This window comes from Lepisma saccharinum, chromosome 2 (genome assembly GCF_977018435.1).
Source record: "Lepisma saccharinum chromosome 2, izLepSacc3.1, whole genome shotgun sequence".
Lineage (NCBI taxonomy): Eukaryota > Metazoa > Arthropoda > Insecta > Zygentoma > Lepismatidae > Lepisma > Lepisma saccharinum.
Genome location: NC_139230.1, coordinates 204,187,815 through 204,201,783, shown reverse-complemented (window position 1 = coordinate 204,201,783; position 13,969 = coordinate 204,187,815). Strand labels below are relative to the sequence as shown.

The 13,969-nt window shown below is 41.7% G+C and overlaps 1 protein-coding gene across 6 annotated transcripts in view; it reads right to left on the bottom strand.

Annotated features, from left to right (window-relative positions):
- Positions 1–13,969, bottom strand: part of LOC145984273 (uncharacterized) — a 466,606-nt gene that overhangs the window by 6,771 nt on the left and 445,866 nt on the right. For all 6 annotated transcript variants that reach the window (XM_083117902.1, XM_083117903.1, XM_083117905.1 and 3 more), the window contains one exon: positions 9,702–9,905. In XM_083117902.1, coding sequence (XP_082974028.1) covers positions 9,702–9,905 — 204 coding nt within the window. The remainder of the gene's footprint in view (positions 1–9,701; positions 9,906–13,969) is intronic.

The window sequence follows — 13,969 nt, the reverse complement described above, 5'->3', positions numbered from 1 at the left end:
CAATTTTACAGAAGAAACTACTTACGGAAATTAGTTTCTGTGGCATTTTCAAAGTTCGTGAAGGTATTTTCTTTCATCGTTGAATGTATTCGACTGGGAATTCATGTATTTCTGAAGAGAAATATATCTCCGATGCACAATTGCCATTGCTTCTATCTGCTTCCTCTACATGAACCGGATGTTGCGTACGGTTGATGACGTAACCCCCTGTGAGTGTTTCCAACCACTCCGTGATTTTCTGATGTTGAATTCCACTACAAACCCTTTTTTTATAACTATGTTTACCTAACGTAACCTAACCTTAACGTGAATGGTTTGTGGGGCATTTTTCTGTTAAGAAGGTTGGAAACACTGAATTCCACAATGCTACTCAAGCTCTGCCCGCCATATTGTGTGTTACGGAAGCAAAAAAAGGAAGCACAGTAATTACTCTTAATGTGAAAAATTGAAATTATTTTCATGAAAAAGTAACATACCTCCTTGAAGAATGTTTCGCAATGCAGAATAGGTAAGTATGAATGTTAAAAATGATGAAATAAACTAGTAACAGGTGTTGTGCCCATATGGAACTGTTAATGAATCTTCATGTGATTTGCTTTCACTGTTGTCTAGATATTCACAATAATTTAATAGGTTCACATAATCACAAAACTATTGGGAATATCTAGATAACAGTGAAAGCAAACCCCACAAAAATGCACATGAATTCCCCAGAAGGAATTCTAAGGAGTTGATTTTTATATATACAGCTGGATGGAAGTTGGCATTGGTTGTGCATAAACCCTGTCTATAATAAACCCCTATAGTAAGATATATATATATATACACACAAGGGTTGATCAAATGAAAAGGTACGAAACGTCGTAACAACGGAATAGTTTATATAATACCGATGCCGCGATGGGAGAACGTAGCGTGATATGTAGGGGTGCGATTGGAGTCGCCATGCGGCATCGGAGCATGCAGGGGAACGCGCATGCGCAGGAGAGAGCAGAGGCTCCGATACAGAGCGCCGTCCAAGTGACGCGGCAGTGCGTGTTCGGACAGGATGGTGTTAACATTGGCAAATTCGACTGTTGAGGAGCAGCGAGGCGTTATCCGTTTTCTGACAGCGGAAGGTGTTAAACTGGCCGATATTCATCGCTGGATGGTGAACGTTTACGGGGAAGACGAACGACCAGGGCTACTCATGGAGGGTGTGGTTCTGCTCCATGATAACGCATGTCCACACGTCTCCAGGGTCGCACACGCGGAACTGGCCAGGTTCAAGTGGGAGCAACTAGACCATCCGCCCTAGAGTCCGGACTTATCCCCCTGTGACTTCCATGTGTTTGGTCCCCTGAAAAAGCATCTCAAAGGAAAGCGCTTCACCTCGGACGATGAACTCAAGGATGCTGTGAAGGACTGGGTCGCGTCACGGGCAAAGGAATTCTGGGAAAAAGGAATCATTTGGCTCGTTCATCAATGGGATCAATGTGCTCAGGCCTATGGAGGATACTTTGAATAAAGTATTCATTTACACCGACAGTGTCGTTTTGTACCTTTTCATTTGATCAACCCTTGTATATACAGGGTGTTTCTAAAGGTCGTTTACAACGCTTGGGAGGTGATTCCTCACACGAAAACAAGCAAAAAGTCTAAGTTCCATTTTTACGACTGAGGCTTCGTTTCCGAGATAGGAGCCTCGCAAAAGGTGACAAAGTGAACGTCACACCTAACTGGGACGAATACTATCACAGATAGAGAGGCGGTTCCAAGGGAATCATAAAGGAATCGTATGTGCTCAGTCCGGAAGTCACTATGAAAAGTTCACTGCACGCATGCGCAATGGAGTCCTCAAAGGAATTGGGGATTTCCAGCAACAACAATGCATGGAAAAGGTATGTAACGCAGCAAGAAGGACCGTGACAATGAGAAATGCGTTCAAGACAACACATCCCGACCTCAAACATCAAAACATGACCACCGAACACAAAATCCGAAAAGTTGAGCACGGTTGCATACCCCAGTTACACGCGAGGAATGAACGAATCATGTCATGTGGCATACGAGAGACAGGAGGAGGGAAAGAAAAACACAATATCAGATGATTGCGACAACGTGTATTTTTACACGTGACAACTGCGTAATATCCCCCCCCCCACACACACACAACAAACAACAAATGCTACAATATCTTACGCACAGACAGTCCGTGTCACTGTACACGAACTGAAGATGTCACTTTCACCACACAAAGGGGGTGGGGAGCAATACCAAAAGTGTTCTCACTGGTATTTGCCGAGGGCAATAATCACAGACGGTTTTCAAAATGTCTGCCGTTTACTTCTACGCAGAGATGACAGCGACGAATCAAGGATTGTCGAGTACGAGCAAACAAGCCAGGTGTATCTGCTACCGTCGCGGCGGCGACGTTGATGCGAGCAACGAGGTCCTCAGCTGATGTGACAGGTGTGTCGTATACGAGGGTTTTCATTTCTCCCCAGAAGAAAAAATCGAGAGGGTTGAGATCTGGCGACCTCGGTGGCCAAGGCACAGGTTCATCCCTACCAATGAACCTATTGCGAAACACGTCATGCAGGAAATGTCGTACATTACGATCGAAATGAGCTGGTGCACCATCGTGTTGGTACCACATTTCTTGCCGCAGTGCCAAAGGTACGGTCTCCAACAGTTCAGGCAGAACCTCACTAAGAAATGCATGATACGTGCGACCATTCAGGCGAACAGGGAGAATGTATGGTCCAATTAAATGATCATGTACTATCCCGCACAACACATTCACTGAAAACCTGTGCTGGTGATGGGCCACAAAAAGTGCATGTGGGTTGTCAAAGTCCCATACATGACTGTTTCTACTATTGAAGACATCCATCCTGGTGAAAATGGCTTCATCTGTCCACAATACGTTTGTCCCGAAGTGAGGGTTTGTGTCCAGCTGATGCAACAACCATTGGCAAAACTCCATACGAGGGCGAAAGTCACGAGGTAACAGTTCTTGTACTTTCTGCAGTTTAAAAGGGTGCATTCCTTCATCTGACAACACTCGCCAAACATTCACATGAGACATGTTTCGTGCCCGAGCGAGCACTCGCGTACTGGTGCCAGGATGTTCTGCGACCGCTGTTAACACATCTTCTGCAAACTGATGTGTGCGTACACTTCGGGGTCTTCCAACTTCTTGTCGCGGTGGTAACACTGACCCTGTTTCACGCAGTCGACTGTCCACTACCTGAAAGAAGGTGTGAGACGGTAAACGTCTATGTGGAAAGCGTTCTCCATAAAGACGCCTTGCCTCACGGCTATTACCACGTGCCTCCCCATACATGAGATGCATGTCTGCTAGCTGCTGGGTCGTATACGCAGCCATCTGTGTAATAGGGAGCTGGAACTGCAAAGTATTGTTTTTGTTTAACACTGGCACACTGCACAAATTGGCCGTATCACCGTACGAACACCACAGACCAATTGTTGCGATACTTGACTTGCCCACTCCACCACGTCAACTTCTTTCAATGCAACATACTAGTACTCTTCAATGCGTATGACAACCTAGAGCGAACTGCTGATCATATCCCAGCACCTGCAACAAGATTGGGACGACTGCCGGAGAGAACCAACCCTTCGAGCTCCTCTCGCGGGAACAGCAGTCATGAAGGTCAAACGTAGACTACGAGAGCCAGACTTGCCTGTGCAGCGCTTCCAAAACTGGTCTCTTTTACGTCACAATGATCGCGTGCGAACACTTTTGGTATTGCTCCCCACCCCCTTTGTGTGGTGAAAGTGACATCTTCAGTTGGTGTACAGCGACACGGACTGTCTGTGCGTAAGATATTGTAGCATTTGTTGTTTGTTGTGTGTGTGTGGGGGGGGGGATATTACGTAGTTGTCGCGTGTAAAAATACACGTTGTCGCAATCATCTGATATTGTGTTTTTCTTTCCCTCCTCCTGTCTCTCGTATGCCACATGACATGATTCGTTCATTCCTCGCGTGTAACTGGGGTATGCAACCGTGCTCAACTTTTCGGATTTTGTGTTCGGTGGTCATGTTTTGATGTTTGAGGTCAGGATGTGTTGTCTTGAACGCATTTCTCATTGTCACGGTCCTTCTTGCTGCGTTACATACCTTTTCCATGCATTGTTGTTGCTGGAAATCCCCAATTCCTTTGAGGACTCCATTGCGCATGCGTGCAGTGAACTTTTCATAGTGACTTCCGGACTGAGCACATACGATTCCTTTATGATTCCCTTGGAACCGCCTCTCTATCTGTGATAGTATTCGTCCCAGTTAGGTGTGACGTTCACTTTGTCACCTTTTGCGAGGCTCCTATCTCGGAAACGAAGCCTCAGTCGTAAAAATGGAACTTAAGACTTTTTGCTTGTTTTCGTGTGAGGAATCACCTCCCAAGCGTTGTAAACGACCTTTAGAAACACCCTGTATATACAGAGTATGAATGGTGTGGTTATAAATGTCAATAAAAAAAATATTTTTCAACTTATGTGGTTGCAGAAAACACTGTTAGAGGTGGAAACTGTCCCAGTTTTTGATATGCAAGTTAAAATTTTAATCCTTCAATGTGGGCTCCCCTGGTCACATGACACACATCAACGCGGTAATCAAACTTGTTCCGGACACTGTGTAACATGTTCACTGTAATGTCCTGCACTGCATGCATTATCCGATCATGAAGTTGCTGGATGGAAGTTGGCATTGGTTGTGCATAAACCCTGTCTTTAATAAACACCCATAGTAAGAAATTGCACGGCTCACTTTTGCCACTGACTTGCGGAGACTTCGTTGAAATGCCTCATGCATTCTCTCCACATTTTCAGCAGACACACGAGGTCGACCAGAACTTTTCCTTTACACAAGCATCCACTCTCTACAAACTGTCGATACCATCTGTTTATGTTATTTTTGTGTGGCAGGTTCTTATTGAACTGTGCACGAAACTCACGCTGCACCGTAATCACAGATTTTGACACCTCAAAACTGGAGAACACAGTACGCCTTCTTGACCTGCAATGCCATCTTGCAAACTAGGTGCACAAGGACACAAGCTAACAGGCCCTGCAGTGAGCGTGAGAAGCTTTAAAAAAATTGGGACAATTTTTTTGGCAATTATGACCACACCATTCATTTGTGTATACCCTGTATATATGATATACAGGGTGTTACTAAAGGTCGTTTACAATGCTTGGGAGGTGATTCCTCACACGAAAACAAGCAAAAAGTGTGAGTTCCATTTTTACGACTGAGGCTTCGTTTCCGAGATAGGAGCCTCGCAAAAGGTGACAAAGTGAATGTCACACCTAACCGGGACGAATACTATCACAGATAGAGAGGCGGTTCCAAGGGAATCATATAAGAATCGTATGTGATCAGTCCGGAAGTCACTATGAAAAGTTCACTGCACGCATGTGCAACGGAGTCCTCAAAAGAATTGGGGATTTCCAGCAAGAACAATGCATGGAAAGGGTATGTAACGCAGCAAAAAGGACCGTGACAATGAGAAATGCATTAAAGACAACACATCCCGACCTCAAACATCAAAACATGAGCACGGAACACAAAATCCGAAAAGTTGAGCACGGTTGCATACCTCAGTTACACGCGAGGAATGAACGAATCATGTCATGTGGCATACGAGAAACACATTACTCCACCAGGAGGAGGGAAAGAAAAAACACAATATCAGATGATTGCGACAACGTGTATTTTTACACACGACAACTACGTAATATCCTGCCCCCCCCCCCCCCACACACACACACAACAAACAACAAATTCTACAATGTCTTACGCACAGACAGTGCGTGTCGCTGTACACCAACTTAAGATGTCACTTTCACCATACAAAGAGGGTGGGGAGCAATACCAAAAGTGTTCTCACTGGGATTTGCCAAGGGCGATAATCACAGACGGTTTTCAAAATGTCCGCCGTTCACTTCTATGCAGATATGACAGCGATGAATCAAGTATTGTCGAGTACGAGCAAGCAATCCAGGTGTATCTGCTACCATCGCTGCGGCAGCGTTTATACGACCAACGAGGTCCTCAGCTGATGTGACAGGTGTGTCGTATAAGAGGGTGTTAATTTCTCTCCAGAAGAAAAAAATCGAGAGGGTTGAGATCTGGCGACCTCGGTGGCCAAGGCACAGGCTCATCCCTACCAATGAACCTATTGTGAAACACGTCATGCAGGAAATGTCGTACATTATGATCGAAATGAGATGGTGCCCATCATGTTGGTACCACATTTCTTGCTGCAGTGCCAAAGGTACGGTCTCCAACATTTCAGGCAGAACCTCACTAAGAAATGCATGATACGTGCTACCATTCAGGCGAACAGGGAGAATGTATGGTCCAATTAAATGATCATGTACTATCCCGCACCACACATTCACTGAAAACCTGTGCTGGTGATGGGCCACAAAAAGTGCATGTGGGTTGTGAAAGTCCCAGACGTGACTGTTTCTACTATTGAAGACATCCATGCTAGTGAAAATGGCTTCATCTGTCCACAATACCTTTGCCCCGAAGTGAGGGTTTGTGTCCAGCTGATGCAAAAACCATTGGCAAAACTCCATACGAGGGCGAAAGTCACGAGGTAACAGTTCTTGTACTTTCTGCAGTTTAAAAGGGTGCATTCCTTCCTCTGACAACACTCGCCAAACATTCACATGAGACGTGTTTCGTGCCCGAGCGAGCACGCGCGTGCTGGTGCCAGGATGTTCTGCGACCGCTGTTAACACATCTTCTGCAAACTGATGTGTGCGTACACTTCGGGGTCTTCCAACTTCTTGCCACGGTGGTAACATTGTTCCTGTTTCACGCAGTCGACTGTCCACTACCTGAAAGAAGGCGTGAGACAGTAAACGTCTATGTGGAAAGTGTTCTCCATAAAGATGCCTTGCCTCACGGCTATTACCACGTGCCTCCCCATACATGAGATGCATGTCTGCTAGCTGCTGGGTCATATACGCAGCCATCTGTGTAATAGGGAGCTGGAACTGCAAAGTATCGTTTTTGTTTAACACTGGCACACTGCACAAATTGACCGTATCACCGTACGAACACCACAGACCAATTGTTGCGATACTTGACTTGCCCACTCCACCACGTCAACTTCTTTCAATACAACATACTAGTACTCTTCAATGCGTATGACAACCTAGAACGAACTGCTGATCATATCCCAGCACCTGCAACACGACTGGGATGATTGCCGGAGAGAACCAACCCTACGAGCTCCTCTCGTGGGTACAGCAGTCATGAAGGTCAAACGTAGACTATGAGAGCCAGACTTGCCTGCGCAACGCTTCCAAAACTAGTCTCTTTTACGTCACAGTGATCACGTGCGAACACTTGGTATTGCTCCCCACCCCCTTTGTGTGGTGAAAGTGACATCTTAAGTTGGTGTACAGTGACACGTCTGTGCGTAAGACATTGTAGCATTTGTTGTTTGTTGTGTGTGTGGGGGGGGGGGGGGCAGGATATTACGTAGTTGTCGTGTGTAAAAATACACATTGTCGCAATCATCTGATATTGTGTTTTTCTTTCCCTCCTCCTGGTGGAGTAATGTGTCTCTCGTATGCCACATGACATGATTCGTTCATTCCTCGCGTGTAACTGGGGTATGCAACTGTGCTCAACTTTTCGGATTTTGTGTTCCGTGCTCATGTTTTGATGTTTGAGGTTGGGATGTGTTGTCTTTAATGCATTTCTCATTGTCACGGTCCTTCTTGGTGCGTTACATACCCTTTCCATGCATTGTTCTTGCTGGAAATCCCCAATTCTTTTGAGGACTCCGTTGCACATGCGTGCAGTGAACTTTTCATAGTGACTTCCGGACTGATCACATACAATTCCTTTATGATTCCCTTGGAACCGCCTCTCTATCTGTGATAGTATTCATCCCGGTTAGGTGTGACATTCACTTTGTCACCTTTTGCGAGGCTCCTATCTCGGAAACGAAGCCTCAGTCGTAAAAATGGAACTCACACTTTTTGCTTGTTTTCGTGTGAGGAATCACCTCCCAAGCGTTGTAAACGACCTTTAGAAACACCATGTATATCTTTGGTTTGAGTTGGTGTTTTAAGTCCACTTTATGCGCAGTAAGGCTAATCGGGACTTGACCTACAGTTTAAAGTGGAATCCGAACCACTTGTGCCTCCACCGGGTATCGAACCCGGGACCCCTTGATTACAAGGCAATGACGCTACCACTGCGCCATGGGGGAGGCCCACACCATGTATATCAGCAGTTTTTCTAAAAATGAGGAAATTTCGAAAATATCTTTGCTGGCATTGGCTAAGGTCCAGCCGAGCCTTAATCATTTTTTTTAGCTTTCCGAGAAGGGCTGGGCAATTACGCTGTCTATGAAGATATGTTGTAGTATTTTCATACATTGTTAACGTGTTGCGTGTTTGTTCTGTGCAGATCTATATACAACCTGTATCTATATATATCTATATACTTCAAGTGGAGGTATCTTCTTTTCAACTTTTGGTATGGATTTAAAATAATGGGTACAATAAAGAGTTTTCCAAAAACAATATGACAGGGACAAACAGCCAAATATGCTAACACACAGCAAATTTTAAATCACCCACTCACTTATAGCTAGTATGATCAAAAGAATAGCTCAGAAAGAAAAAGCGATGAAAGTTGTTTAACTTAATGTTCTCTGGAGACTGAAAACCCAGGACTGACCTATTCAGCTGTTTCTCTTCTTTAAGGGAGATTTCAGACTGAAGTGACAAGCTACAAGTAGCAAGTGACACCTATCACTTGGTTATTTGACCATCAAAAATAAATGCAACCTTTCGTACCAGAGTGACATGATAAGCTGCAAATGTCCATTGTCACTTGCATGTCACTCACAGTGAGCCATTTTCTCAAGGGCGTGCATTGTTTTGCCTCGGTCTCTTGGTTGCCTATGCACAGTGCTCAGAAGAAAGTCCCTATTCCATCATGTGCTTGTTGCTTGTCACTTCTGTGTGAAACCTCCATAATGCATGCCACTTGTCACCTTGGTCTGATAGCTACCTGAAACTTCCACCAAGAAGTACTGCTTGCTTATATCTACATTTGTACTAGTACCTTTTTGTTTTAAAGCTCGGCTAGGCCTTTGGCCAATGCCAGGGCAGCTGTTTTCGAATTTTTTCTCCTTTCAAAAAAACATTATAATATTCCAAAATCTGAAAAATTACATATGCTTAGAATTCCTTGCAGAGTATGTGAATCTTCACGTGGTTTGCTTTCCCTGTTGAGTAGATATTCTCAATAGTTTTGTGGCTACGTAAGTCTATTAAGCTATTGATAATATCTGGACAACAGTGAAAGCAAACCATATGAAGATCTGCGTGAAGGCTCTAGAAGGAATTCTAAGTGTATGTCATTTTTCAGATTTTGGGATATCATAGCAGTTTTTCGGAAAGAGAAGAAAATTCTGCTGCCCTGGTGTTGACCAAAGGCCAAGCCGAGCATTAACATAATCTTATCCAAGATGTTAACTCTCGCAAGAAATCTGTAAATTTCGCATGGGGAAAGTTGTTAGATACCTTCTGAATAGTTTCGTTTGAACAAGTCCCTCAATCTGTGCAGACCTATGTTAAAATACATAATTGCAACATATACAAGTAAATTTTTTTTGTTAACTTGTGTAAAACTAAATTTTTCCAAACCAGCACATACCATCTCTAACGTTTTGAGTAACGGTGAAAGTTTTTCCTGTATCAAGAGGGACAGTCCAATTGACAGGCTCTGGAGATCGCATTAGTATCTGTTCTGGGGATTTAACTCTTGTTGGCTCTGGTGGCGATTTTACTAATGGTTCTATAGGCTCTGCCGGTTGAGGGGCTGGTTTTATAACTTCAGTTGGTGCCTCTTCTTCAGAACCTGAAACAAAGGGTATTCTTTCAAACTCTGGGTGATGAAACATGCCACTTTTATGTTATAAATATTTATATGACATTCCATTGCACAGAAAGAATTGAAGTTTATACACAAAAGATACAGCAGAGGGTTTGGTTCAATCATTGACATGCAGGAAGTATACCATGTTGCACTACAAGTTGTAATCATGGTGTCAAGTGAGAAAAAGTCACACTGATTTATGTGAAATTGTGAAAAAAGCATGAATAGTTAATATTTGTGCTTGTTAAAATATTTTGATTGTGTGATGAAGGATGAATTTATTTTTACTGCAGAATTTAGAAAGGAAGAATCTTGTGTGTGTATATACACAGGGTGTTGCCATCATGGTGAATTAATTTTCTCAATAACATTTTACTTATTGAGCCTCATTTTGATGCTATGAACCCTTGAAAAAACAGCAGTCTCTGCATGTATGCAACTGTGTGGCACAGATGTTTCACTAACATTAGTTGTGTTGGACAATGTGATAAAATTTTTAGTATGTTGTGGACAAACTGTGTAACCAAAAGATAAGTACCACCCTCTAGTGTGTTTGGACCAGTGGCGTATCGTGGCCTCAAATTTGGCCGGTACTTATTTTTTAAAGAATTTAAAATATAATGACAATTCACATGAATTACATAAAAAGGTATTTTTTTCTTCTAGACTACAAAACTGGACTTACTTTTTTGAAAGAATTTAAAATGTAATGACAAATTACATGAATTACAAAATAAACGGGTATTTATCTTCTTCCAAACTACAAAACTGGACTTATTTTTTTTAAAGAATTTAAAATATAATGACAATTCACATGATTACAAAAGAAACAGGCATTGTTGTGAAACATACCTTTCTATGAACGTTGACTCCTGTTCTTCTGCTCAGCAAATTTTGTTATTACTTTTTCGTTGAAGCCCTCTATGTTTGAAATGTATTCTATGTCTATTGTAAGCAAGTGCCAAGGCACTTGGTGTGTCTTGTCCCATTGCATTTCTTAAGCAGGTTTTAATACGCTTCAATGTGCTGAAACATCGTTCAGATTCAGCTGTTGCCACTGGAGTTATTAAAACTAAGTTTGTCATTTTTACTGTTTCTGAAAAGGTACCCTCTAAATAATTTTAAGTAAAAAATGAATGCAATCTACTGATAGAGTTTATGTTGTTCAACTCTTCACTACAATAAAGAACACGAAGTTCCCTCTTTAGTTTTCCCTCTTCTATGAAGGGATAATAAATCTGGGAAGATGCCTCTGTTTAAAGATTGTTCTCTTTCATTATGTCCTCGTAGGGCAAGTTCATGTTGACCACAGAATTTTAAGCAATTGATAATTCTATTTAATATATGCCTATTTTTCCTTCATCAATTTGTGTTCGAACATCAACTCTGCCAAACTCACTCAAACATAGCGAATCAAAGCCACCAAAACACTACAGAACAACACGTGAGATCGAACGCGACGCAATGGAGCTAGCCCCGAATCAGCACTCAAATCCATTGGACTCTCCCCTCCTCTCTCTGCTAGCATGTGACACATGCTGTAGCGTAGCGTAGGTGGGTGTAGGCCATGCCATCCTTTGCGATGTGCCCCGGAAAACGATAATTGACATCAATGCCGCTAGGAGCGCTGTCGTATCCATTGCAACAGACAATGAATTTACGTGGGTAAAAATCGCCTTTTGAAAGACTGTGTGATAGTTATGCATTATGGTGATTGATAATTATGTGAATACGTCTGTTTTTCTTTAGGGGCTAAGCCCCGGAAGCCCCAAGGGACGAGACGCCACTGCTTTGGACCAAATAATTATGAATTCTATATTGATTGCAAGCACCAAAAAAGATGAGAGGTACATATGTATGTTGTGTATGCATGTTTTTAATAAAAAGGGTAAGCACAGCAGATATGATGTTTGTATTGTATTGCATCCTAGTGCTTTTAGTACATTTGCTGACGAAAGAAAGGTCAGTGGTTTGAAATGTTCTGGTTCTGAAATTTGAAGGTTTACAGCCTTAAAGAGATGCCTTGATGAGCAAAATGTTAAGAAATGTTGTTCACCTTCATGTCTTCTGCATGCTCTATTGTACAATGACACCCTGTATTATAAGTGTGTGTGTGTGTGTATATATATATATATTGTGTGCGCTGCAGAATTATGACACTTTAGTAATCATATTTGGATAGGGCGATCTCCATGGCATAGTGGTTAGCACAGTGTGTTACAATGGCAGATGTCCTGGGTTCGAACCCCAGCCTGGTCATGTGTGTTCTTTGTTAGTGTCCTTTCATCAATTTCATCATATCACTCATCTTTGTGATTAGCCAAAGGTGGAAGAAAAGCGAAGTAAAATAAACCAAGTCAATCAATCATATTTACATATGCTGCATAATAGTATATATTGATAAGTGCGGTGTATGCCCTGGTGATTTCTTCTTTTTTCCTTTTAACATTCCAACATCACACTTGGTATCTCCTTCACGTAACTATCTAGAAAGACTAAGTACTCATAATGCAATCTTGATATTTTTCCAGCTACATTTTGAACTATTTGTAAAATTATGTGAGACCAAAGGCATAATGTGTGTGATCTTACTAATTTAAATCCTATTTACAAATGTAAATAGTAGTAAATAGGAAATTAATAGAAAACTTCACTCAATTAATGCATGTTCACTTTCTATTCATAAACTTTGAACCTCCTATCAAAAAATGTAATTTTGCATGGATTTCAAACATAGTCCCTCATTGTAAGAGAGGAACATGAATTAGGAGTTTTGAAAATGAAATCTTACCTAAAAGAGGTGGAACAACAGGTGAGTGGAGAAGTTTGCATAATACTGAATTGCATCATCCATATTCATCCACTAATATCAATAGAATTAATGATAAATAATTAAATCCTGATGACTTGGGTAGGCATGCATGGGAGAAGAAAGAAAAATGTACAGGATCCTTGCTGGGTAACCTGGTGGTAAGAGATCTGTAGGAAGGAGAGCACGAAGATGGCATGACAATATGGATGTGACGGAAATTAACATGGCAAGAGTGGCTTGATCTTGCTCATGATTGGTACAGATGGAAGGTAATTGTTTCTGAGGCAATAAACTTTCAGGTTTAGAAATTCCATAGAGCTAGTTAGTTAGGCATAATGTGTAAGTTGATGTTAATATAGGGTAGAAGTAGTAGGCATAATTTAACATGAAGAGAAAAATTGTGAAGATCACATTACATGTATCTTCCTAGATAGTTGATCTAATAAGATTTACACCATAAAGAACTTTTTCAACCACACAGAATAAGTGATTTATGAGGCCAACATTTGTGTATTGTCTAGGGATGGTCTCAGTCAGTGCACTTAATTTAATTAACAATGTTTATACTGCCATCCTTGTGCTCAGAGTTTATCAGATATTTTAATCACATATTGATGATAATTCTTCTATTGGCGGTTTCAGATGATTTGTTTTGGAATTATATTTATATCCAATGATAAGAACAGCAAAGCACCCACATTTAATACATGAAACAAAGTGATAATGCAGGTTAAAAATAAAAATGCTTGTTCTAAGTTCTGGAATCAAAATTGTAGATTCTCTCTCTCTATGTATGAGTGTATGCAGCATTGTAACTTGGGGCGTAGCTTTAAAATAATATTTTACTGCACATTACAAAATCATTGTTCAAGTAACAAGTGAGTATTAGTTTCCTTAACTTACAAAGTTGGTGTTAAAAGTAATATAGTTCCATTTATTATTTTCAGAAAGCATGAATAAGAAAAAAAAATGTGTAATGAAGTTTAATATTATTTCCGTACAAAATAGAGACTGTATCATACAGTGGACTAAATTCAGAAAATAATCGAGTAGCAAATGTGACTGGTTTAACTCTCAAATGACGACCGGGGGAGAAAACTATAGCACATGGGCTGGCTCCTTTCCCTTAAAGCTATCACCAGAGTGGTTTGTTCCCGACCAGCACCTGGAGGTGATCGGTGATGTATTTGTAGTGGATTCCAAACCCAAGCTACAGTGCCTTACCCAAGCATTG